General features: G+C 59.0%; 2 protein-coding genes across 3 annotated transcripts; one reads left to right on the top strand and one right to left on the bottom strand.

Moving 5' to 3' along the window:
* The first annotated feature begins 1464 nt into the window (after window positions 1-1464).
* On the top strand, window positions 1465-14952 carry XYLT2 (xylosyltransferase 2). Its single transcript, XM_043584112.1, has 11 exons — window positions 1465-1659; window positions 7731-8223; window positions 8458-8633; window positions 8923-9125; window positions 9544-9624; window positions 9785-10001; window positions 10103-10279; window positions 10518-10780; window positions 11043-11238; window positions 11883-12216; window positions 13735-14952. The coding sequence occupies exons 1-11, from the start codon at window positions 1525-1527 to the stop codon at window positions 14055-14057; spliced, it is 2598 nt and encodes an 865-aa protein (XP_043440047.1). The 5' UTR covers window positions 1465-1524; the 3' UTR covers window positions 14058-14952.
* Window positions 14953-20807: 5855 nt separating this feature from the next.
* On the bottom strand, window positions 20808-25772 carry MRPL27 (mitochondrial ribosomal protein L27). 2 transcript variants are annotated; one of them, XM_043584111.1, is made up of 4 exons: window positions 25665-25772; window positions 23433-23564; window positions 22952-23019; window positions 20808-21206 (listed from the first exon to the last, which is right to left on the bottom strand). In XM_043584111.1, exons 1-4 carry the CDS (start codon window positions 25702-25704, stop codon window positions 21000-21002), a joined length of 447 nt encoding a protein of 148 aa, XP_043440046.1. In that variant the 5' UTR covers window positions 25705-25772; the 3' UTR covers window positions 20808-20999. The 2 variants fall into 2 exon arrangements, with proteins under 2 accessions (XP_043440046.1, XP_043440045.1); XM_043584110.1 differs by lacking the exon at window positions 25665-25772 and adding an exon at window positions 23980-25540.
* Between the last annotated feature and the right edge of the window lie 38 nt (window positions 25773-25810).

The following is a 25810-nucleotide window of genomic DNA, read 5'->3' as shown; positions in this document are numbered from 1 at the left end:
GACCACTCTGTAGTGGATCTTAAAGTCTTTATTTTTTTTTTTTATTTTTTTTTCAACGTTTATTTATTTTTGGGACAGAGAGAGACAGAGCATGAACGGGGGAGGGGCAGAGAGAGAGGGAGACACAGAATCGGAAACAGGCTCCAGGCTCTGAGCCATCAGCCCAGAGCCTGACGCGGGGCTCGAACTCCCGGACCGCGAGATCGTGACCTGGCTGAAGTCGGACGCTTAACCGACTGCGCCACCCAGGCGCCCCTTAAAGTCTTTACTTTCAATCCTCCAATTTGGTTTTGCTCTTTTTATTGCTTCGTCCCCACGGTGTTTGGCACTGGCTGGGCATGCACTTTTCGGTGGGCACTGCTTTCCCTCCTCTTGGCCCTCTCTCTGTGGACATGCCAGGTTCAGGGGAGGGCTGTGGGTGTTTAGACCTTGTCTACACTGTGCTTGAACATGCCAGACTCTCAAAAACTGTTAGGGTCAGCTGGTTAAACAGCAAGTTGGGCTTCGCCTCCTCTTTCTTTTGAAACATTTCTTGAGCACGGCTAAGTGTCCAATGTCAAGACAAGAATTCAAAGGTGAATTAGGCAGGATCCCAGAGAAATCACGACCCGCTATGTAGTTAGTGCTCAACTGCACAGTGTTGGGGAAGCACTTGGTGGGAGGGATGTCACTGATGGGGAGGCAGAAGGAGGCAGGCAACAGCTGCTAGCACTTGGCAAAGAGATCAGATATGCAAAGGTCTAATGGTTCTCCAAGTGTAACCCCAGACTAGCAGCATCAGCATCACCCGGGAACTTGTTGAAAATTCTAAATCTCGGGGCCCCACTCCCGACCTACCAAAGCAGAAATTTGGGGGTGGGAACCTATCATGGTCCTCCAGGAGCATCCGATGAACCCTAGAATTTGAGAACCCCCGGCTCCAGTAGAGGCCTTAAGATCCTTAGGATGAAAAGAAGAGGCAAGAGGAAACGAGGCTCTGTGCAAAGCCTCGGGTGCCAGTCAAGGGGGTTAGACTTTGCCCCGTGGGCGCGGACTCCAGGGTTTCTAAGCAGGGGCCTGTGGCTTTTATACACTCTCTCAACTCGGCATTTCTGGGAGCTTTAGCATTCTCTGCGCGCCCAGGGCGGAGAGCTGATCAGCAGGGGGCTGAGTTGCCCCACCTCCCGCGACACCAGGCGGCGAGCAAGACAGAGGTCGGGCCGCAGACCTCTCCGCAAGCCGGTTTGCCATCCTGGAGCAGGTGTGCACCCACGGGGACCCGGCCACGAACGAAGACCGGGGAGGAACCACCAGGGAGGCGGACCCCGCACGGGCCAGGCCCGCGGCTCTGCGACCCCAGGCTCCGCCCCTGGCCTGCGGGGCGCGGCGTTTCTGGCCCGTGGACCCCGCCCCCTGCCCCGCCCCGCCCCGGCGCGCGCCAGGCCCGCCTCCTATGGGGGGGCCCACAGGCTCCGTCCGCGCCCAGGCGCGCGCCCGCGGCCGGGTTGCAGGGCTGGGCGCGCGCCCCGCGTCCCGGGCAGGAAGATGGTGGCGAGCGCGCGGGTGCAGAAGCTGGTGCGGCGCTACAAGCTGGCGATCGCCACGGCGCTGGCCATCCTGCTGCTGCAGGGCCTGGTGGTGTGGAGCTTCAGCGGCCTGGAGGAAGACGAGCCGGGCGAGGTGCTCCGACGGCCGGGCGGGCAGGCTGGCAGGCCGGGCGCGGGGGCGCGCGGGGTCCTGGCGGGGCTGCGGGTGGCCCGGGCCAGGGAAGTGGGGCACCGGCCGCGTGCGTGCTGGCGCGGGCGGCCGCGGGGAGCAGGACATCGGACCCCTGGTGCCCCTTTCCCAGGAGGGCCCCAGGGACTGCGCGCGGAGGCGGTGCGTGACCCGGAGGCCCGGGCCTCGGGCGGGCAGGGGGCCCGGGCGGTAGGAGCGGGTATCGGTGGGGTGGTCTCCGTCCCGGGGAGCTATGAAGGTCAGGCGCGGGGAGCAGGACCGGGAGGCGGGGCCGGGCCCGAGCCTGCTCGGAGGTGGGGAGCCCCAGGCCAAACTTTCTGAAGTTGGGAGGGGGCGGGGGTGTGCGTGTCGTAGGCGGAGGAGCGGGGCCGAGGGACCCCGGGCATCGGCGCCCAGCTGCGCCTGACGGGCTGCCGCCAATGGGGAGATGGAGCCCTGGGCTGGAACTCAGTACAGCAACTGAGGGAACAGGGAGTGACCCCGAGGAAGAGAACTGGGAGTGTATCCCCCAGGTGTGGTTTTCTTAGCCTGGGGTCTGAAGAAAAGTCGTGGGTCTTCAGGAGGAGATGGTCGGGAGAAGTGAGCCAGTGAGTGGCCTCAGGACATTAGGGAATGGGGGTGGGGGGAGTGAGGGGGGCCTCTAGCCCTTAGGGAATGGGGACAGCATCAGCTGGTTCAGCAGAGACTCAGGCCCGGGAGCAGGGACAAACCTGTCGAGCTCAGTACCCAGGTCCCTGCCTTGAGAGTGTCACTCACTCGTGGCTGGGTTCAGCTGGAGGCCCATACACATCCCCTCCCAGGGTGTTCAGGAAGGATCCAGTGGGGTCTGAGGCCATTCTAGAGGGTCCAAACCCTGGTCCTAAGCTGTGGACCAGAGGACAAGGCTTCCCTGCCCCTACCCCCACCCCGTCGGTTCTGGTGCCTCTAGGGCTCTGAGTCAGACACTCTGCTTGGCATCTCCTCTTGGGCCTCTCCACCTGGCAGTCAGAAGGCCAAGAGAGGCTCCATGTTCACTTTCCCTTACCGCATCTCAGTGGTCAGGAAGGCCTGGTATGGAGACTGGGAGAGGGGCTGCCCTTGCCCTTCTGGGGAGAACCAAGAGGCTGGGAGGGTGAAGGAGCTGGAACAGAGTCAGGTGAGACCACAGCGCCAAGAGGAGCAGAGGGGGGTGGGCGGGGGGGGGGGGTTGGGGGAGGGGAGGCTGGCTCTGTGACACCCACAGGGAGTGAGCTTGTTCTGTGTGGACCCATAAATAGGAGGAAGACGAAGAGTGTTTGGGGGTCAGTGTGAGAAGACTGGGCAGATGAGATGTTCCCAGGCGCCCTAGGCTGCTGAGGCAGTTAGGGAACCCTCTGATCCTGGAGTCTGTGAGTAGACGCCAGTGACCACTGTGGGGAGGGCTGTGGCTTCTCAGAAACAAATGGCCCTGAGATGCGTGGCTCTGTGAGTCTCCTAATGGGCTAAGAGATTGTCCAGGCCTCAAATCCCAGCTGCCCTGCCCATAGCCTGGGGCGGAGAACTGGGGAGTAGAGCAGTTGGGGTCCCACCACCCCACCTCCTTCTCCCAGGTTCCTGGTAGAAGCTGACAGGGCTGGACTGGACTGGAACAGAAACGATGCTCGATGACCTAAACGTTGGGCGGTCCAGGCAGCCATTGGTGCTTGGACCCCTTCAGCGGCCACCTCGCTAGAGCTAGGGGCTTTCCAGGCAGCCTAGCATAGAGCTTAGGAAGGTGGGTGCTGAAGTTGTACCGCCCCACCTCCTCCACGTCCTGTGTGTGTTTCCAGCCTTGCTGCTAAGTGGCAGGGAGACCCCGGGCCAATCACCTAACCTCTTTCCGTGTCCTCATCAGTGCTCCCTCTCGGGAGGGGGTAACAATAGCCCCTCTCTCATTGGGTGATTATGAAGACTAAAAATGAAAATGAAAATGATACCTGGGAAGGACTTGCAGGAGTTCCTGGCACAAGCTAAGCCGTCAGGAAGTAACTCTTGCTACTATCTCAGCGCTACACACTGGGAATAGGGATTCATTAGCCAGCCATTCCGTCAGTCAGTCAGTCAACAAACACTTGTTCACTCCTCCTTAGTAGCAGCAGGTGCTGTGCTAATACTGGGGCTACAAAAATAAACAAAGCAGGGGCGCCTGGGTGGCTCAGTCGCTTAAGCATCCGACTTCAGCTCAAGTCATGATCTCACGGTTCGTGAGTTCGAGCCCTGCGTCGGGCTCTGTGCTGACAGCTCAGAGCCTAGAGCCTGCTTCAGATTCTGTTTCTCCCTTTCCCTCTGCCCTTCCCCCACTCACTCTCTCTCTCTCTCTCTCAAAAATAAATAAAACATTAAAAAAATTAAAAAGAAAGAAAGAAAGAAAGAAAGAAAGAAAGAAAGAAAGAAGACAAGGCCTGGGCCCTGAAGGGCAGACAGAGTGCAGGGAGACTGACAGCAGAAAGGAAACTCAGTGTCAAGGGGGTTGGTGGAGCTTGGTGAGGGAAGGCTTTGGCAGGAAGTGGTATGTGAGCTCAAGAAGCCAGTCATCCGAGTTTGGGCAGAGGCCCTGAGGAGAATGGGCTTAGCTGGGTGCCTTCGAGGAATGGGAAGAAGGGTGTGGCCTGCTCCCTGGAGGAAGGTTCAAGAGTTAGTCTGGGGCACATCCTAGAGACCCTTAGGGAGGGCTCGGGTTTTGCTGTAAGTGAAGTGGGAAGGTATCGGAGGGGTTTCAGCGGCGCTGGGGTCAGACCGTGCCTTTCAGACGTACACTCTGTCCATCTGTGGAGGGGCTAGAATGCAGACCAAGGCTGACCATTACCATCCAAAGAGCCACTTTACGGCTTTAAAAGCTTTCACAAACATGGTCTCACCACTTAACTTTAAACACCGTCTGAGAAGCCTGAAGGTGGTAGGATGTGGGGTAAGCCATTCTGCGTTGTCTGCCTCCCAGGCTCAGAGAAGGATTCCAAGCAGGACTGCAGGGCCAGGAAATGGCAGAGGACTTTGAATGCCTCCTCAGTGGGGAGGAGGCACCTCGGAGGTCAGAATGCATCCAGGCCAGAGGTCAGAGGGCGAGTCCCTCCCCCTCAGTAATCAGAGGGGACCCTGACCTCCGGGCTACTGAGGATCATCCCTTTGGGGGCACAAGTAGGGGCCCCGCGGATGCCCCCATGAACGCTGGTGGGAGGGGGCAGAGGTGGGGGCTGGCTGCCCAGCAGGGGCCCCCTCCCGGTCCTCACTGCTGCCTCTAGGGCCCCCAGCTTCCTCTGGGATTGACCTTCTCAGGGTCAGCCAGCTCCCTGCTGCAGTGCAGGGCACCAGCCCGCCCATCTCCTCCCACATCCCGTCCCCCACCGCAGCCAGCCTGGCCTTGTGCCCCGTGCCCTGCCCTCTTGACCAGCTTCCTGCCTCGCTGGTGCTGGCTCCCACCCCGAGAGCCCACAGCTGCTCTGCCGTCTCTGTCCACCTGACTTCTGCCCACCGTGCCACCAGGTCACCCATCACCGGGTCGACATACACTCAGCGCCACGGAGCCGCTTTCTCCTTTCCTGGGGGCTGCCCAGGCCAGGGCGCCGTCCCCACCCTACCCGTCGCTCTTGTAGCGTCTCCTCAGACGGGGACAGACGCCCGGAGCTCTCGTGGGGCACCTCTCAAGAGATCAGAGGGCCGGCTGGGTGCCCTGCGCGGAGAGTGCGGGCGCCTGGGTGGAGGAGCGGGGCGCGGACCCTGCCATGCGAGGTGCCTGCCGTGTTTTGACAGGGGAGGGGAGAAAGGGCCTAGGGAGGGGAGGGGCAGGGAACACTCACTCAACCCAGCGTCCAAAATGTCTGAGCGCCTTTGCGCCCCTCCTGACTTCCTCCTCCAGTGATAGTAATAGCGGTAATAATAAGGATGTCAGGAGGTACTGAATGCTGAGCCTATATCAAGAACTTTATATTCATTCATTCTTCCATTCGACAAATATTTTGGGAGTGTCTGCCTTTGCCAGACATGCTTCTGGGCGCTGGAAGGCACTGGTTGAGGAAACAACAAAAGCCCTGTCCTCGTGGAGGTTGCATTCCTATGAGCGGAGAGACACGGGATAACAAAATATGGATGCATTATAGGATAAGAGAAGGAAGTAAGTGCTGTGGGGAAGGTAAAGTGGAGGCTGAGGGAGAGCTGGAGTTGAAATGCAGCGGTCAGGATGGGCCTTGCTGAGAAGATGCCATCTGAGCAAAGAATTGAAGGGGGCAAGGCATGAGCTATGGAGACATCTGTGGGGGGGGGGGCATTCCAGGCACAGGGGACAGTGTGTGGCCAGTGGCCTGGAGGGACAGCGGGAAGGCCACTGTGGCTGGAGGAGAGTGGGCGTGAAGAGAGGTTAGTAGGAGATGAGGTCAGAGGGGGAGGGTGGTGGGAGGGACAGCCAGACCGCAGCTCTTGTGGCCTCTGTGGGCTCCTGGAGGGGCTTTGGGGTTTCACGCTCGGCGGGGAGGCCAGGGGTGGTTTGGAGCAGGGGGGTGGCGAGACGGGGCTTGTTTGAACAGGAACACTGGCTACTACTGCGATGGGAACAGACCATCGGGAAACCAGAGTAGGAGCAGGGGGACCAGGGACACCGGCCAGGGAGGCCGTGGAAACCCCGGGAAGGCACCCGGCGGCTGAGTGGGGAGGGTGCTGTGGACCAGCAGGTGATGCTGCTGAAAGGCCAGGCCAGAAAAGGCCTGTGGCCTGTGCGGTACTGCTGGGGGCCGGGGGGACCCACGGAAGGGTCACAAGGGAGCAGCGGAGGGCCGGTGGAGACGGCTCTATCTATCTATCTATCTATCTTGTGCTCTATCTCACTTACGCTCACACCTCCCTCCCCCCTTTAGAGCTGAGGGACCTGCTCAGAGGAGGTAGGTGGCCAGGGGGACAGTCACACAGTGCCTCCTGCTCTTCCCACGTCTCAGCCGCCAGACAGCAGCCAGGTGTCCTACTCCACCAGACGCTGGGAGGTGGGGCTGGTGTGACAGTCTCTCACCTGGGAGCTCTGCCTGCCGGAGGAACCTGACCCTCGGGGGCAAATGGGGTGTTCGCACGAGGGGGCTTGGAGCTGGATCACGAAGGATGGGTGGGATGGGGTGCAGGGATGGCGGGGGGTGGAGGAGGGGACAGAGGGAGCTGGGAAGAGAGTGCCAGTTTGAGAAGAGGCAGGGGAGCCAGGAAGCAGGGTGAGGTGGCTGGGACAGATTTCCCTCCCGGAGAGAACCCACCGAGAGGAGCGGTGAGGGGCCAGCCTCCAGCTGCGGGCGCCTTGAGGCTCGGCCTCAACCCTCCGGCCAGTGACGGCATGTGGCAGTGGTCCACGCCATTCGCATTAGCTGGCCACGGCTCCCTCCAAGCTGCGCCGTTGTCTGAAGCCCTTCCTTCGGCCCCCCCTCCTAACACCGGAGTCAGGCCTGCTAGGTGGTCTGACGGCTTTGCCGGCCCAGCTCCGGCTCCCGCCCCCCCATCACCCATGGGTCTTACCCCCCAGGGAAAGTCACGCACTCTGACTCCCTCTTGGTCTCTGCCTCCCAGAGAGCCCGACGAGCATGGTGCTCCCCCCACCCCCCCACCAGGCACGGCCCATTCACTCGCATGGCCTCCACACTCCCACGTGGAAACGCTGTAGTTGGTGGGATGCTTTCTTCCTGTCTCTTCCCAGCCAGGCCTGGGTAGGACCCTGGCGTCCTCGGCCGGGCCCGCCACCCTTCTTTTGTGACATACGCGGACATCGTATTTGCTGGGAAAGAGGGTGGTATTTGATTCCCAAGCACAGGGGGGATGCACAGGTGCCCTGTGGTCTGGGCATGTGGGGACAGGGGTGCAACAGTGCCGTGGAGGTAGGATGGCACTTCCTCGGCCGGCTGGTCAGAGAAGCCACTCGGCGGATGTTGTTGCTCGTGCAGAGTCCTCCCGTGAGGAGCACTCACTGGGTGCAGGGTGGCTGGGGCCAGCAGGGAGCTAAGGGAGCAGGAGGAGGGTGACCGTCCCCGTGACTTGTGTTTGCCTGTCTCTTACAGAAAGGAAGGCAGAGAAAGCCGCGGCCGCTGGACCCCAGCGAGGGCTCCAAGGACACAGACAGTTCAGCTGGGCGGCGGGGCAGTGCGGGCAGAAGACATGGGCGCTGGCGGGGTCGCGCTGAGAGCCCCGGCATGCCTGTGGCCAAGGTGGTACGGGCCGTAACCAGCCGGCACAGAGCCAACCGCCGGGTCCCGCCAGCCCCACCCCCGGAGGCCCCAGGCCGCCAGAACCTCAGTGGGGCAGCAGCCGGGGAGGCGCTGGTCGGGGCGGCTGGCTTCCCGCCACACGGAGACACGGGGAGCGTGGAGGGCGCCTCCCAGCCCACGGACAACGGCTTCACCCCCAAGTGTGAGATTGTGGGCAAGGACGCGCTGTCTGCCCTGGCCCGGGCCAGCTCCAAGCAGTGCCAGCAGGAGATCGCCAACGTGGTGTGCCTGCACCAGGCCGGGAGCCTCATGCCCAAGGCTGTGCCCCGGCACTGCCAGCTGGCTGGTAAGAGTACGAGACAGGCACGGGCGCAGGGGTGGCAGGGTCTTCACCTCATTTCTCAGAGGAAGAAGGCTCAGAGGGGCTCACCTCCCTGGCTAAGCCGGCGATAACCTGTGCTGAGTGGCAGAGGCAGCGCTGGGACCAGGGAGCGTCGGGCGGGCGGTCCCTCTTCCCATCTCAGCCCCGCCCCGTGGCCTGGGGAGGGGCCTCACTGATGCCCCTGGTCTCTCCTCTCAGGGAAGATGAGCCCCGGCATCCAGTGGGACGAAGTCCGGGCCCAGCAGCCCGTGGACGGCCCCCCGGTCCGAATTGCCTACATGCTGGTGGTTCACGGCCGTGCCATCCGCCAGCTAAAGCGTCTCCTCAAGGCTGTCTACCACGAGCAGCATTTCTTTTACATCCACGTAGACAAGGTACTGTTGGGGGGGGGGGCGGGGGGTAACCACACAGGCATCTGAGTAGCGGCACCAAGACCCAGAAGGTCACAGGTGGACAGGGTCTCTGATCTGCTCAGGTGGCCCAGAGAGAGGGGAGCAGGCCTAGAACATGGGGAATGGCCAGCACAAGGCGACATAGCCAGTTAGGAGCTGAGTCCTGCCCGGTGCTCTCTCCATTCCATGTCACTTGTCCCGGGGGTGGGGTGGGGAGGCTGTGATACCAGGGGTCCCCTATGGCTACTGAGTCTCGCCCACCTACCCCCAGCGTTCCAACTACCTGCACCGCGAGGTGGTGGAGCTGGCCCGGCGGTACGATAATGTGCGGGTGACGCCCTGGCGCATGGTCACCATTTGGGGCGGGGCCAGCCTGCTGAGGATGTATCTGCGCAGCATGCGGGACCTGCTGGAGGTGCCCGGCTGGGCCTGGGACTTCTTCATCAACCTCAGTGCCACGGACTACCCGACCAGGTGTGGGGCAGTGCTCTGAATCCGCAGAGCAGAGGGTGGCCGGTGGGGGTGCTTGGGGTGGGAGGGGCCTGATAGACTCCTTCCCTTCCCCCCCACCCCGCCCAGGGTCCGGTCCCTGGACCACAGCCATATGTTCAGGGAGGGGCTGGTGAAAGGTGATGTCAGGACTGAGAGTGACAAGGGACCAGGGAGCAGGCAGAGGCCCGGACCTGGGTGCTAGCTGAGAGGGCAAGGGGCGGAGGGAGGCTGCGGGTGCCCCCACCCCAGAGCATCATCCGGACGCAGGGCCAGTGGCTAGGACAGCTCTCCATGAGGCAGGGAGGGGTGGGGAGGGAAGGCAGAGGGTGCTGAGGGGGCTGTGCCCCGGGCCTGAGCCAGGCCCCCTACCCACACCGCCCACGCCCCTTCCCTTCTTTAGGACGAACGAGGAGCTGGTGGCTTTCCTGTCTAAGAACCGGGACAAGAACTTCCTCAAGTCACATGGCCGGGACAACTCCAGGTGAGGGTTCGGGGCGGGCGGGGGGGGGCGGGGGGGGCCCGGCCAGGGGGCTCGTCACAGCCCCTCCCACACACGGCCGGTTTGCAAAGCCTGCAAACCAACCACAGACTGAGGCCCGCTGGTCCCCAGGTGCCCGAGCGAGCTCGTCTGCCGCCCGCAGGTTCATCAAGAAACAGGGCCTAGACCGGCTCTTCCATGAATGTGACTCGCACATGTGGCGCCTGGGCGAGCGGCAGATCCCGGCGGGCATCGTGGTGGATGGCGGCTCCGACTGGTTCGTGCTGACGCGCGGCTTTGTGGAGTACGTGGTATACACGGACGACCCGCTGGTGGCCCAGTTGCGCCAGTTCTACACCTACACGCTGCTCCCTGCGGAGGTGGGTGGCCCAGGTCCCCGGCGAGGCCAGGGAGGCTGTGTGACGGGGTGCCCGAGGCTCACCCTCCACCCTGCCCACCTCCTCCCCCGCCCCCCCCACAGTCCTTCTTCCACACGGTGCTGGAGAACAGCCCAGCCTGCCAGAGCCTCGTGGACAACAACCTGCGGGTCACCAACTGGAACCGCAGGCTGGGCTGCAAGTGCCAGTACAAGCACATCGTGGACTGGTGCGGCTGCTCCCCCAACGACTTCAAGCCACAGGACTTCCTCCGGCTGCAGGTGCTTCCCCGTGGCCCCTGCCCCCAGCCGCTCTGCGCGCTTCCCAGGGTCGGAAGGGATGCAGGGTGAGCCCACCAGAGCATCTGGGGGGGCCTCCCCTGGCGCAGCGCCTGGGGCTCCAGGGGGCTTCCGGCGGCAGCAGGAAGGGCCCCACGAGGCCGGGGAGGGCCCCCACTCCAGCCACGCCATCTGAAGGGGCCTCCGGACCCCTTCACCCTCCTTACCTCTCCCGCCGCAGCAAGTCTCCAGACCCACCTTCTTCGCCCGGAAGTTTGAGTCGACTGTGAACCAGGAGGTACTGGAAATCCTGGACTTCCACCTGTATGGCAGCTACCCCCCGGGCACGCCGGCCCTCAAGGCCTACTGGGAGAACACGTACGACGCGGCCGACGGCCCCAGTGGGCTCAGCGATGTGATGCTCACCGCTTACAACGCCTTTGTCCGCCTCAGCCTGCGCCATGCTGCCGCCGCTGCACCCCCGCTGGCCACCCCCCTCTGCAGGTGAGGCCTCCTTTTGACATAGCTCAGGTCCTCAGGGTGCCCCGTGGGGAGGTCAGTCAGAAAGCGACAGCCCCCGCCCCAGGGAGCCCCCAGTCTGAGGCAGGGAGAAAGGCAAGAGCCAGGCGTGCAGGTGCTGGGGGCGTGAGATTTGGGGCGAAGGAAGCGCCTGGGGACGGGACTCCCCAGAGCCCCCTCCCTGGGACGCCAGGCCAGTCGGGTGTGCTGATGGCATCTCCCTTTCTCCCTGCTGGAACCTTCTTAGGTTTGAGCCCAGGGGCTTGCCGTCCAGCGTGCACCTGTATTTCTATGACGACCATTTCCAGGGCTACCTGGTGACGCAGCCGGTGCAACCCTCAGCCCAGGGGCCGGCAGAGACGCTTGAGATGTGGCTGATGCCCCAGGGGTCGCTGAAGCTGTTGGGGCGCAGTGACCAGGCCAGCCGGCTCCAGAGTTTGGAGGTGGGACAGGTCCTCCCCCTTGCTTTCTCCCGACCCCCAGCAAGACTCAGGGTAGTGGGAAGAGAGGGACTCTCAAGGGAGGGAGAAAGACTGGGCTGGGCCTCTCAGGACTGAGTCCGTGGGCTCTTTCCCCGTGATGGAACCCTGGTGATGCCCTGCGCTCATGCCTGTGTCTCCCCCGCATGCGCACACTGAGAAGCACCTCCCCACTTGGGGTGCACCGAGGACGTGCAGTGAGCAGGGAGGGGACCGTAGCTGCTCTACGACACGAGCCCAGGCTTCAGAAACTACAGTGATTTTCTTCTGGAGGGACTTTGATACTCCGTTAGACGTTTGAGTGTCCTCTTGCTCTTAGAGGCCTTGGCTTTGTGCGGAGATGGTCTCTGGGCAGGATCTCAAACTTCATCTCTGCCTTACCGCCCCCACCACTGCAGAGCAAGCCAGGACAGGCGTGTAGAACAAATCTGAGAGCTGAGAAAGATACTAAGGAAATCCTAGTCCAAGCCCTTCGTTTTGCAAATGGGGAAACTGAGGCCCAGAAAGATACAGTGCCTGGCCTGAGGTCACACAGAGAGTTAGAGGCAGCATCAGAGTAGAGAGGACTTGCTCCCCAGGCTCCTGCCCAGCTGCCTCCCTCCCTACAGGTCGGCACCGAGTGGGACCCCAAGGAGCGTCTTTTCCGGAACTTTGGGGGGTTGCTGGGGCCGCTGGACGAGCCTGTGGCCATGCAGCGCTGGGCCCGGGGCCCCAACCTCACGGCCACCGTGGTGTGGATTGACCCCACCTACGTGGTGGCCACATCTTACGACATCGCGGTAGACGCGGACACCGAGGTCACGCAGTACAAGCCCCCGCTGAGCCGGCCCCTGCGGCCAGGGGCCTGGACTGTTCGACTGCTTCAATTCTGGGAACCCCTGGGCGAGACCCGCTTCCTCGTGCTGCCCTTGACCTTCAACCGCAAACTACCTCTCAGGAAAGGTAAGGATCTAGGCCCAGAAGCCAGATAGAATAGGATTTGCCTGGCGGGTGACCCCGAAAAGCTGACCATCAGAGCTGACCCTCGAGTAGGGAAAGAGGCAGGGTTGGGGCCCTGATGGTCTGGCCCTTAGTGTCCCCGCACTGAGGTAGGGTAGAGAGGCAAGCTTTGGAGTCAGGCAGACTTGGCTGTGAGGTGTAGCTGACGCTTTACTTGGACCTTTATCCTTGGCAAATTATTTAGCCTCCTGAGCCCCAGTCTTACTACGTGTAAGGTAGGAGTGATACAACTATTGGAGACCTCCTGGGTGTGTGCAAAACAAGTCCCCTCAAACTAGCTCAAGTACAAAGGGAAAATTGTTGGAAGAATGCAGGGCTGTCCCCCAGAACCCAGGAAACGTCTCGGGTTTCACTGGGAACCGGAGGTGCTTTGTCTCTGTGGGGCCATTTTGTCCCTCATCCTGTCCCGTCTGTGTGTCAGCCTCAGGCTCTGGCTTCTCAGTACATGATACGTGGCCTCTCAGTGCAGCAGAAACTAACCAGGGCCTCTTGGGGCCCCCGCTCCTCATTCTTGGGACAAGCAGATCCGATTGGCCCTCAGTCCGTTGTGTGGCTGGGTGGGCAGGGTCACGTGGCCCACCCCACTCTTGGCTGAGGCTAAGCAAGCAGGCTCTGAACACAGGCAGAGACTTCAGGTTCCCTCGAGAGGGGCCTAGTACAGCCACCGCCCGGGAGATGTGAGGGATGAGCATGTGGGTGAAAGTAGCCCGTATCCAGTAGGTCAGCAGGTGCTCAATGGGTAGGTAGAGGTTCCCGTCCTCCGGCTACATCTTATCACAGAGAAAGTGGGTCAGAGCAGGGGTAATCTAGAGGAGGAAGGGTGGGGGGCGCTGTGGCAGATCCAGAGCAGACAAGCCGCACCCCTGCTCTCCTGGGACTCCCAGCCTGATGCAGGAGATGGGGACAGATGGAGGCCGCTGTTGGAGCTGAGCCTTGATGGACTGGAATTTCATAGACAGAGAAGGGCTGTCCTGAGCTGAGGTGTCTGGTGCACAAGGGGAACAGAGAGTCGCAGGAGTAGGATGTAAGGAGCGATGGGAAGGGAGGCTGGACAAGCGAGCTGGGCCCCAGAGCTGAGGGCCTGAGTGGGGGGCCGTTCATGGCTCTGGGAACCACTGGAGGTGGTTGAGAAGGGGCACAGGGGACACAGACGAGACCACTACAGGAACGTCACCTTATCATCCGTCATGCCTGGAACCCACCGTTCTACTTAGTCCCCAAGTCGGGGATTCAGAGATGACCGCCGTGATTTTATAAAACTAACAGTTTTACAGGCACAGAAGGTTCGGCAGATGAGCCCGAGGTCATAGGTCACTGAGCCGTACGTGACTCAGTGGTAGAGTTGGGACAGAAGCGGGGGTGCCCAGACCTGAATCTCAAGAGTCTGGCCTTCGTGGCCTCAGTTGGGCGGGGCATGCTTACCACCTATTCTGTGTCCCCCCCCCCCCCTTCCCCCGCCAGATGACGCCAGCTGGCTGCACGCCGGGCCACCTCACAACGAGTACATGGAGCAGAGTTTCCAGGGCCTCAGCGGCATCCTGAACCTGCCTCAGCCAGAGCCCGCGGAGGAGGCCGCCCGCCGGCACGCGGAGCTCACGGGCCCGGCACTCGAGGCCTGGACAGATGGGGAGCTGAGTGGCTTCTGGTCTGTGGCCGGACTGTGTGCCATGGGCCCCTCCACCTGCCCCTCCCTGGAGCTCTGCAGACTGACCAGCTGGAGTTCTGTTTTCCCCGACCCCAAATCAGAGCTGGGGCCCGTCAAAGCAGACGGGCGACTCAGGTAGCAGGGCCCCAGCCAGCACCTCCGGATGACCCCGGGGGAAATTGCACCTTACAGACAGCGGAGGGACGTCCCCTCCCTACAGGCAAGAACCAGAAGCCCAGGCAGCACACCCACGCCAGCCATCACGAACCCGCGCGGGCGGCAGCGAAGGTGGGCATCATACTTCCTGCTAATGGTTTTGCTGGGGACCAGAGGTTGGCAGGAGTGTGGGGAGAAGGGCTCCAGCTTCCACGCCCCACTCTTCCTCACTTTTCCTTCTAGGTTTCTTGGGGTTTTTTTGTGTGTGTTTTTGTTTTTGTTTTTTTTAACGGGTGGTAGGGGGAGGAACTGGAAACGAAATTGTGCAATAGGGCTCAGGGCAGCTCCAGGAAGTGGGCCATGGCTCTGGGGAGCAGGGGCCTGACGAGCCCATCTGTTGTTGTTCTGGAGGAGGCTGGGCCTGCCTCACTCTCCAGGGCGTCGTCTCCCAGCCGGGGCCTGTGGTGCTCATGGCTGAGGCTCTACAGGGGTGCAAGTGCCATGCCAGGCTCTGAGGCCCGGAGAACAGGTGATTTGGGGGAGCGCTGCAGAGCTGGACTCTAGCGGGACAGCCTCTCCTCTTGTAGCCAGGGGACCGTGGAAGAAGGGGTGGGGCTGGTTCTAGGGCTTTCCAGCATGTCCTGCCCCTTGATGGGCAACACAGGGCACCAGGGCCTGCTGAGACCAATGCAAAGTCTCCCAGGTACCCAGAACTGCAAGCAGGGCCTGGGCTCCCGCCCGGGAGGGCGAGCCCTCACAAGCAGTGTGGGAAGAAGGCTCTGTCAGGGCTCTCAGAAGAACCTAGAACAGCATTGTGCCTGAAGCTCAGTGTGAAGTCTGAAATATGCAACAGAAGAAATATATCTCTATCTCTCTAAGTCGAGCCTCTGTGTTTTTCCTCCTGGGTGTCGGGAAGCCATCACTGTCGGGCCTTGGAAACGTCTTCGCTGGTATATCTTGGCAGCCGTGAGAAGGTGGAGGTCCCATTTGCCTAGAGTGGGAACGGTTTAAGAATCCAAGAGCCAGAAGGGATACAAGAACCCATCTGAAGCAGCTCCCTCTTTTTCTGGGGGCTAAGCAGGCCCAGAGAGGCTTGGAGACTTGCTCGTTGCCACCCAGTAGGCCGGCACAAAAGCCAGTTCAGTTCTCATGGGTCCTGACCCAGCGCTTTCCTGCAGATGTGGCTTCTTTGCCGTTGGCATAATGAGGGCCCATCCCACAAGCCCTCCTCACTCTCCTGCCCAGCTCTGACTTATGGAGCATCCTTGAGAATGGAGGCAGCCCCAGCCACGGCCTGATCGTTCCTGTTGGAGCTTTAGGGGCAAGAGCCACGGTGGCTTGGGGCCGTGGCCACGGCCCCAAGACCTGGGAGGGCCAGGCTGGAAAGGTCTGTCCAGCCTCCCTCCTCTGCCCAAGGCTTTTCTCCCTCCAACTCTCCCGCCGTTGTCAGCAAGGGCTCCGTATCAGCCCCTCACACCTTACTTAATGCAGGAGCGAGGGTTTCTCAGACCTTTAAAACCGTCCTAACATCACGCCTGGGGACAAAGGGCTCAGTTCCTGCCTAGACGGCCTCACGCCCAGTTTTCCTAGTTGCCAGGAGAGGGCACCCCTGCCCGCCAGGAACAGCCCTGGGGTTGTGCTTGCAGCCCGCGTGCTGACCCTGCGGGGCGGCGTCCTGTGGCATCCCCCCAACCTGTGAGGCAGGAACTTTTATTACCTGCATGAAGCATGTAGCACATTAGGAAACTGGAATGACGAGCCCACAGCTATCAGGTGGTGGCAGCAAGCCTCACAGACGCCTGCCTCCTGCCTCCGAACCACTCACTACACCCTGCTGTCCTTAGGGCGGCGAACCAGGAAGGAGCCCACAGTAGGATCTCCCAGGAAATAGTGCTCGGGTTAGGGGCTAGGATGACTTTTTTTCCGGCTGCTTTTTTTGTGAACATCTGAAACTCCCCTCCGATTCTCTAGAATTTTTTTTTTTCTTTTCACACCGACTCTCAGGTCGATAAAAAGAAAAATTGCTAACTGGGTCCAGCCTGTTACGCACAGGCAGTAAGGGTCAGAACGTGAGGCTCTGCTGGCTGAGGACTTGCCGTCCAGCAGGCAGGTTTCACCCGGGCTGTGCCGCTGTTAGGCTTAGTGCAACAGTTTCCAAAGTCTTGTCTCTTTAACTCGTGAGCGCCATCTCGGCCCCTGCCACACTCACCCCATCACACCAGGCCCTCTGTTACTTATTACTCCGGACTGTCCCCGGGTGTGGGCGTTCTGAGTTTGCACTTTTAGCCTAGTGGCCTGGCATCCTGACTGAGGGTTCAGAGTTCATTGGTGTGAGGAGGGAACCCAGGGAAAGTATGGGCTCAAAGCTCCCCCAGGAGATTGTGTTTATTTTGAGAGACAGCGCCTGTGCGCACAGGCGGGGGAAGGTCAGAGAGGAGAGACAGAATCCCAAGCAGGCTCCACACCTTCAGAGCAGAGACCGATGCAGAGACCAATGCGGGGCTCAAACTCATGAACCCGAAGATCCTGACCTGAGCAGTCGCCCCTCCCCCAGGAGACTCTAATGTGCAGGCCAGCTCCACCCGCACTGCTCTGGCGGGCCTGCTTTGGCCTGAGCTGGAAGCATCGCAGGACCTGGGCTGGTTCAGAAGGCAGCTCTCCTCTCCTGTCCTCTCTGCTGTGCAAACCACTGAGGCAAGAGCGAGTGCAGCTTCTCTGCCGTGTTCCTCACCCCCATCTGTCTGTAGGGTGAGCTCAACCTGGAGGCTTGGGCTTTTTGAGGCTTCTTTGAAATCCTCTCCTGGTGGGGCCCCTGGGGTCAAGATCAGGATTCAGGGCAGGCGGGATGTGGACGGGGTGGGGGTGGGGGTCTTCTGGGGCAGGCTGGACCCCTAGGCTGCTGGGATAATTCCTTTGGAAGGAGGGGGGAGATCCCTTGCAGAGAGGCTTTTGTATTTTGTGGCCCATGCCCGGTTTCCAGAGCAACCGTGGACGCCTCCGTTCCCTTAGAGGCAGGAGCGGAGACCAGAGGACAGCCAGTTGGCATCCGGAGCCCAGTTACCCGGGCCAATGGGAAGTGGCGGGCCAGAGTTCCTGCGAGGCGATCTGGAACGGAGGAGTACAGAGGTCTGGGCCAGTTGGAGCTCCCCTGGCTGGCCATGGGGTGTAGAAGAAGCTGAGCCCATTCCTGCCAAAACCCCTTCTGAAGGTTGTAGAGGGGACTTGGTGGCTGCCAGGTCCACAGAGGGGAGCGCCCTCTGTGGGACAGGAGGTCCTGGCACCGTACTGGCGGGACCAGCAGGGGCAGACCTGCTCACAGATACCCTGGGCAGTTGCTCCTCTGGGCCAGAGTTTCTGGGCTGGGGGTGGCCTGGTGACAGAGCAGTCCTGTGGCCCTGCCGACTGTCTTCAAGGTGGCTCAAGGCCGATGCCCTGTCTTGGCACCCCTCTGCCACTGCTGTTCTGCATGCAGAGACCACCATGGGCAATAGCCTCCTTCCTCGTCCTAGTTGTAGCCACTGGTGAGTCCCAGGGTTGGATCAGATGTACCCTTGACCCCTCACTGTAGGCCAGAAGCCCAGCCTCTTCATCTATAGGGTCACCTAGGGCAAGCCACTTGGGAAGAATGCTGCGTATGGCTAGTCCCTTCCCTGCCGAGTTCTGAGATGCCACAGTCTGTCACGGTGGAGAAGGGGCTGGGCACTGGGGTCAGAGTTCAGGCTCTGGAGTCCTCCCCTTTCCCTTCAGACTCACAGCTTCTAAGGGTGCCACAAGTTCCTTCTCCTCAAGTTTGTCCCTCTCTAAACTCCTTACACACATCACTTCCCCGAACTGAAGAAAGAGACAGGATAAAGCTACATGGCTCTCCTAAATAAATCTCTGCCCGCAGGGGGTTGATGCAGCAGCAAAAAGGGAGCTGCCCGCACCCCAGTCTCCCCTGCCTGTCAAGCTGATGTCAGACTGGCCAGCTCAACCCTACTAAACTTCTGGAGCGGGATTCCAATGTGGGGAGGTGAGGTGGGCCTGTGCGTGCCAGGTCCAGGCTGGACCCTTGACCTGTGCCCCTGGGGGCAGGGGGAGAGGTAGCGTTATGGACTCTGCACTCCCAGCCTGGGTTCCCTTGGGGCCAGAGCATCAGCATGGAAAAGGTTAATAACGTTGTCAGCGTCCTGCCTGGTTACTGTTAACTGGGACCCAGTGCTGGGAGTTGCTGGTGAGGACAGTGGTCTCATCCCAGTTCTACAAGCAACTGGAGGCCCACCCTCTCCCTAGTTCCCAGGGGAAAGCCCAGAGCGCTGCCTTCACTGCAGAGAGGTGGTGACTACAGTCAGGCTGCTCCCCAGGGACAGGATACCGTATGGGAGCCTAGGTACAGAGGGCAAAAGGAATCATCTGACCTGCAACCTCCCCAGGGCAGGAGGAGGAGGCTTTCTCTGACTCTCAAAGGTCATCAGAGCCGGCTGCCAGACCATGTGAGAATGAGCTAGTGGTCAGAGAGGACTGGGGTCTCTACACTGGGTGCATCTCTGAAATCCAGAGGATTGAGCTCTGTGCCTTGGCCTGGAGACAACTAGAGGGGAGAGAGCCATAGGGACAGAAGGGGTTGGGCTCTGCTCTCTTGCTTGCTGACCCCAAATCCTGAGTTTACTCAGTCATCCTTCATGCTCCCCAGGACTGCCACCCTCCCTGCTTCCATACCACGGGACACCCTAGCAAAGTCCAGGCAGTGGGAAGCTGCTGAGATTCCCAGGGGACACAGGTGAGGGAGGATCCTTGGGGCTGTCACCCGGGAGTCAGCAGAGAGATGTTGGGGGGGGGGGGGGCGAGGGAGGGGAGGCTGAAGTCAGGCCAGGGGCTTAGGGTGGCTGGGGACGGGATGATGCCTAGAGACTTCTGGGAGCGTAGGCCGAGTGGTACCCCAATCTCAGACTCACCCTGGGGAAGGTCTGGATGGAAGCTAAAGGGTCATGTGTGCCTGCCTGCCCCCCTTCAGCTTTTCTTGGTCACAGGGCTATTCTGTGCGTGGCTTCCCAGCAGCTACCAGCTGCCCCTGTGGCAGCTGGCTCGCCTGCCCAGCTATGAGAGTATTCGAAAGAAGACCCAGCAGCAGCAGGTTCACCAGCTGATTGCACGGCGCTTCGGGATCTGGGCCTGCAGAGAGGCGAATGTTCGGCATTCCTAACCTCAGGTGCCTTGGACAACTGAGCTTTTGTTCATATTACTGATACATAATGCCCAGTTAGAGCCCAGGATGAGGAAGGGGTCACTGGTGGAGAGCCCCAGGCTTTGAGAGGAGGCCCCACTTCACCTCTTCGGGTGGAGGGAAGGATGGCAGACCCCAGCCCAGGGGGGGTCTGCCCTGGGATTCAGAATAGGCTCCTGCGGAAGGGATTCTGTGCAGCCAACAGCTCCACGACTCAGCTTGTCTCCAGGAAGGAACATCACTAGGGGAGAGGAGACACAGAAAGCTGAAGCCAAAAGAAAAGGACGTGTGTACGGGCGGGTGGAGAGGCTGGTGTGTCAGGAAATGGCTAAAGCCTTTACTCTCCTATCCTCAGCTGTCACCAAGCTATGAGGAGGCGAGGCCCTCAGGTCACTGCCTGCACCACGACCGAACTGCGGCTCTGCTCATCCATCCCATGAAGCGACACCTGCTCTGCTCAGGGAAACACCACTGTGTAGGAGGAACACCCTCTTCCATCCTGCCCCTTTCTGCTTTTCCAGAAGACTGGCAGGGACGGTGCTGAGCCTACAGAGACACCTCCAGCCATCTCCCCCAGCTGGGCCTTGGTACGTGAGCCCCCACAAGAAGGAAGCCAAAGTGAACCTCAACAAACCCTGGGCCACCTCTGCCAAGGATCTGCAGGAGGTAGAGAATCCGGGGTCGTGTCCTGAGAAAATAAGGTGACAAGTTCAAGGCAGACCTTCTTAGATTGGGAGGCTTCTGTGCCCCCGGTCCCTGAAGCTCCTGCCTGCAGGGCTGAGTCCTTGGAAAGAAGCCACTGGACTCTACAGGCCCTGCTGGGGCTGCAGCCCAAACTGCCCACCCCCAACAGCCAAGACAGCCCTCTGCCCCAGCTGAGACTTTCTTCCTGGCCTTGCCACTCGAAGCCAAGCGTCTAAGGTCTTGGGCTGGACTGACAGTGAAGGCCCCAGCCCAGTCCAGGCCCAGATTGAGTTCCTAAAGCCAGATCCTTTGCTGTTTATGGTTTGTGATAGATCAAGAACCAGAAAAGGATGTGAGGTGCGTGTGTCTTTCCCCAGGAGATGGAAAGCAGCCCATTTGTCACCCATTCTGCCTCATCAGTGAAAGGACCTGGGTATTCCAGGGTAGATGGGGACTTTCTACGCTGGACCCACAGAGTCAGACAGGGGTTGGCCACGTGGCCACTCCTGGGGCTGCAGCCCCAGCTCCCTCCAAATATGGCTCGAGGAGAGGACATGACCATGTTGCTTCCTTTACGGCCCCTCCCCCACACCCCTACTCCCCCCAGGACCCGGCCTGGGATGGGTTCCTGGGGGAGAAGGAGCAGTGACACCCTCAAGCACAAGCTCTCCTCCTCCTTCCCCTCGGGGAGATGGCTCTAAAGCAATCCCTTCTCAAACACACTCCCCTCTTCTCTTTTCCTCACTCTGCTTTGAGGGTGCTCCGTGGTGCACACTACAGAACGTGGGTAAGGGCCAAAAAACCAGCAAGCAGCGCCATCCAGGTTTATCCCCACACAGCACAGACTCATGACTCCAGCACACTTTATTTCTGGCCCCAGGTCAGGTCTCCCAAGAGCCAGTCACTTCAGAGTCTTCTGCAATCACCACCAAACAGACGTCCTCAGCAGACCTTGTCGTGCCAACACTTGACTTCTGCTGCTGCCATCCTCTCCTGTCACCTGGGCTCCAGTCTCTGTCCGGCGGCCTCGCCAGGAGTTCAAAGCATAGCCACCAGTTTGAAGGTGCCCTCAGGCTTGGTAGGAACCACATGGACAAAAGTCTTATAGAGCACAGCACCCTTGGGCAGCCTGGTGACCAGGTCCACAGCCTCCGCGTTGCTGGGACTGGGCACATAGACCTCCTTAGTGTAGCGGACTATCCCCTCCTCCAGGGCATAGAGGTACTTCTTCTTCCCCAGCCCCACCTGCAACACAAAGACCCAGTCAGCTGGACCGACGGCCAGGTGGTCCATCCCAGGGCCCAAATGGGAGATCAGAAAGCTCTACCCTGGGTTCCCTTTCCTACTGCTTGGTACTTCCTTGACTTCTACTTCTTTACCGACCCTGGGACAGAAGGGGGAAAACAAAAACTCCGACAGCCAATCCACGGGGTTGCTCCGTCCCCAAAGGCTGGGATCTGGACCCGTGTCTGTGCAGCTGGCCAGAAGCCACACCAGACAAATCCCCAAACCCCAAGCCCAGGGAAACTGCCCCTAATCACTGCCCCTGGGAGCTTGCCTCGCTTAAAATGAAAAAGCACTGGAGTTGTCAGAGTAAACACACGTTTGCCATATTTTCATCCAAACAGTGATCTCTAAAGTTCAGGCTTCACGGGAAGGACAGAGCAAGGCCATATCTATGGCAACACGTACACTAACAAAACAGCAGTACCAATGGTATCCGCTGATATGTGCATCAACTCGGTTAACTCTCACCTGCCGGGGCAGCTGTTTATTTCTAGCTGTTCTTTGGGCAAAGACTATGAGCAGAGAATAAACTAAATAAACTACGAGTTGCATACACGGTTTGTAAACTGTATGTATTTCGGCATTTTTCTTTTAGAGCTTGAGATTGGCAACACGGTACTCAGTATTTCTCTGATTAAAGGAATGAGCCCTGGAGCGAGAGTGCCTGGTTCAAATCCCAGCACGACTACCTACTATCATGTGACCCGGACGAGCTGTGTTACTTCACTGTGTCTGGGTTTTCTCATCTGCAAAACGGGGGTAATATTAACTGCTTTACGGGGTCAACTCGAGGAATTAAATAAGTTCATCATTAAGAGCTCAGAATACTGCCTAGCTCAAAACACGTTAGCTTTTGTTATTGTCGCTGTTATTACTTTGGCAAGTCCCAAGAGTTAACACAGCCACACAGCCAATGTCTCAAGTTCTAAAAGACAAAGCTCCTGCAAGTACAATCAATTCACATACAAATTAGCATTTCTGACATAAGAATTGGCTACTATCAGTCTTTCGGTGCCTCCTAAAATTGCCAAAACAGGGGCGGTAGGGGAAACGGATTCCAAAGGAAACCAAACCAACACTTAAGATAACGTGAAGAGTCTCATACCGATCTGCGTTGACAAAGATCTTTCCTACGTCAGAAAGTAATCCCAGCTTGCTGAAGCTGAAATCCCTGCCTGCTGTAGACCTGATTTCTTGCACGTCCGCTGTATTTATTAAATCCAAACTATCTTTTTCAGCCATCTATTAACTTCGTGCAAAACAGCGATTAGAAAGAAAGAAAAAGGAATACACTGGAATTAGCTTCCCCAGATTCAAAAAATATCTCACATCACTAAGCGTCTCCTCCTCCAACAGGTGGGGGTTAGAAAGGAGACCCGAGAGAACCAGGCTGCTGCTACACAAGGCAAGGCACAGTGACCGGCAGTCAGGCATCCCTGGCATGAACCCACGCTCTGTCACGTGGACCCCTCCACTCTCTAAGTCTCTGGCATCTTATTTGGACAATGGAGGTGCCATCTACCGCATCACAGGGATGGGCTAAGGGTGAAACGAGATAATGCAGGCCCAGGAAGCAAAATGATGATTGGCATTTGATAAGTACCCAATGAACGCAACTGTTTTGTTATTTACTATCATGCTTAGGAGCACAGAGAGGTGGTCCTGGGAAAGAAAAAAGGGGAAAGGGCCACGGAGCAACTCACATGGGCGCCCGGGTGCCAACGGAAGTGGCGCTGAGTCGCAAGGATGTTGCCGGCATGAACGTAGTGATCTAAAAGAGAAGTCCACAAGCACACTGACGCTGGACCCCAGTGCTGGGGCAGCACAGCTAACTGCTGGGAAAACACAGCGGCCCTCGCTTTCCCGGACCACGTGCCGCACGCCGACCTCTAAGCCTGACCCTGGACAAAGTCAATTTCTTCATGCAGCAGCAGCTCCGGGTCTCCCTCTGCCAGTTTTCTCTCTCCAGTCACGTGGCCCAGGTTCACAGCTATCTGCTCTTCCTCAGGACCCCCTCCCTGCCCCAGGTCTTCTCTGCATCTGGAATCTGGAACCAAGTGCTCTGGCGAGCTAAGTGCAGAGCAGAGGACCAGGAGTGTGCGTGGTTTTCCTGTTCTGCAAAGGAATGCTGGGGACAGCACGGGAGGGGGCAGGTGGGAAGTGGAAGTCAAGGCACACCCTCACCCTCCATTTTCTTGAGGCCAAAGCGTTTGCCTGGTGACTTTCCACCCAGGTTTTTGGAGCTGCCGCCTGTCTTCTTGGATGCATATCTGACAGCAAGAGACGCAGTCTGAGGGGGGCCCAGCAGGGTTGTAACTGCAGACAGAACAGAAAAGTTGTTCAGAGAGGCTCCCAAACACTCCTCCTCTGCCTCAATGGGCCATCTGCTAAGCTGAGAGGTGATAGGGGGGCAGTGGCAGGGGAGGGGAGGAAGATATGTGAGCAGAAATGCCACTTGACTGTGTTGGTTTTCAGGGAGTGTCTGCAAGTCCTTGGCCTTCTCCCACGGCAGGGGACAAGTCGTTCCTTGTATTGTCCAGGGTGTATGCACTCATGCGAAGAGTGTGTGTGGCCAGGGGAGGTGGTGGGTAGTGAAATATTCATGGAAGATAAATAAACACCATGTGCCCTGGGTCCTGACACATTCAGTCCTGTTGAGGAGAGACAAACACCACAGAAACGTAAGCCATCAAGAGGACACCACAGAGCTGCTGGCTTCAGCCTCACTCACCACATGTCGTCAAAGCTCCAGGCACTGCGGAGGGGCCAGACCACAGAGCCCAGCAACAGGACACCCAGGCAGAGGGTCCTGCTTTGGCCTCACCCACCACTTTCTCAGCCATCCACCCATCCACTGCACACCAGATACGTGTAAACAAAAAAGGGCAGCTTCTCTGAGGGTGGCTCCCACAGGCTCCCAGACATTTCAGAAGGCTAGATTCTCTTGGGCAAGCCTATCCAGCACAGGTCCTAGCGAAGACTGACATCCTGCCCTTGACAACCTGACCTCCCCATATGCATTCCGAAATGCTCAACGGCATTTACTTTTGAAAAAGGAAGTGAACTAAAATTCACACTAACCAAGCTAGAAGCCCCTTGCTATATGACAAGCACAGGGCTGACAGTCCTTGCTCTCAGGTCTCCGGACACAGCCAGGGCTATGCCAGAGTCTTTAGAGAAGTCTTGTGAGTCCCCGGAGCCTACAAGTTCAGAGTTCCTGAAACCGGGTTTCTGAAGTTTCAATGAGCACAGAGAGTAGCTGGGGCAAAGGACCAGATATAAATACTCAGAAAGACATGTTAAATACCCAGCACTGGGATCTATCTACCTTTAAACCTATTCATTTATTCATCCTCTTATTAAGCTGACGAATGGGGCTTTTGTTTTACCTACATTTTCTCTTTCATAAATCTTTGCCTTTCAGCCTACTCCCCATCCTTCACCTCAAAGTAAATGATGCGACTACCTATGCAGTTGCTCAGGAAGAAATCAAGACCTTGCAGATCGCTTCCCTTGGCTCATCTCACATATCCAGCTCACCAGCAAACTCTGGGCTCCATCTCCCAAACAGATCTTAAAAACCACGCACCATTTCCCTCCAAGTTCACTGACACTAGCATCTTGGGGAAATCCTCTCTCATCAAGGCTCCCATTTCAGCTTCCCATCTGGTTTCCTCGTTTCCACTCTTAAAACCCTCTTTAAATTCACGTAAGAGCAGCTGTTTGCTTCTCAAAATGTAACACTGGCGTGAGTCACTCTCCGGCCCCTCATTCTCTGACAGGGCTAGGCCTCCTATCGTGCTTTGGGTCTTAACTTAGATGTCACCTCCTGAAAGGCCTTCCCTAATCACCAACCCCCCGCGCCCAGAAAAGACACCCCCCACACACACGTATTTTTGCTTTCCTTAACAGCACGTGTCACAATTTAAAACGATTTTGTGTACGTGCTTATTATGTATTGGCTTCTCCACTAGAAAGAACCGGTCGGGGGGACAGAGACTGTCTTCATCTTCTCTGCTGAGATCCCCAACACCGAACCACAGTCTAGCACAGAGACCGAGCGGGTTATTTGGGGGGAGGGGGGAACCAATGTACAGTATTTATAGATGGAGGGATCCAAATACACCAGGAAGTGGAAGCGAGGTGCCCAAGTCACCAAGCGCCAGGGAAGCTGTACTGGCGCGTCCGGCAAAGGAAGAACACGTACTCCCCCAACCCATCCACCAGCCAGTGCCGGCCGCCCGAGACGTGTCACGTGACCGGTGACAGCCGCCCCTCGAAGCTCGTGGGCCCTCCCACACGCCCGACTCCGCGCCCAGTGTCCTCCGCAGAGAACGGCCTCCACCCCCAGGCTCCCTGCAGGGCCCCCGCTCCGCCGGCACCCCTCGCCCCGCAACAGCCGCGGCGTCCCGTTACCGGCCGCCCGCGTCCTCAGCGCCAGCGCCGCCGACGCCATATTGGCCGTACATTCGCTTCCGGTCTCAGAGACCTGCTTCCGCTACCGGGCGATCTACTTCCGGGGTCTTCGCGGCCGTTGAAAAAGTGGCGCGGGGAGTGGCGGG

This window comes from Prionailurus bengalensis, chromosome E1 (assembly GCF_016509475.1).
Source record: "Prionailurus bengalensis isolate Pbe53 chromosome E1, Fcat_Pben_1.1_paternal_pri, whole genome shotgun sequence".
In the NCBI taxonomy this organism is placed as follows: domain Eukaryota; kingdom Metazoa; phylum Chordata; class Mammalia; order Carnivora; family Felidae; genus Prionailurus; species Prionailurus bengalensis.
This window is presented reverse-complemented; position numbering and strand designations above follow the sequence as displayed.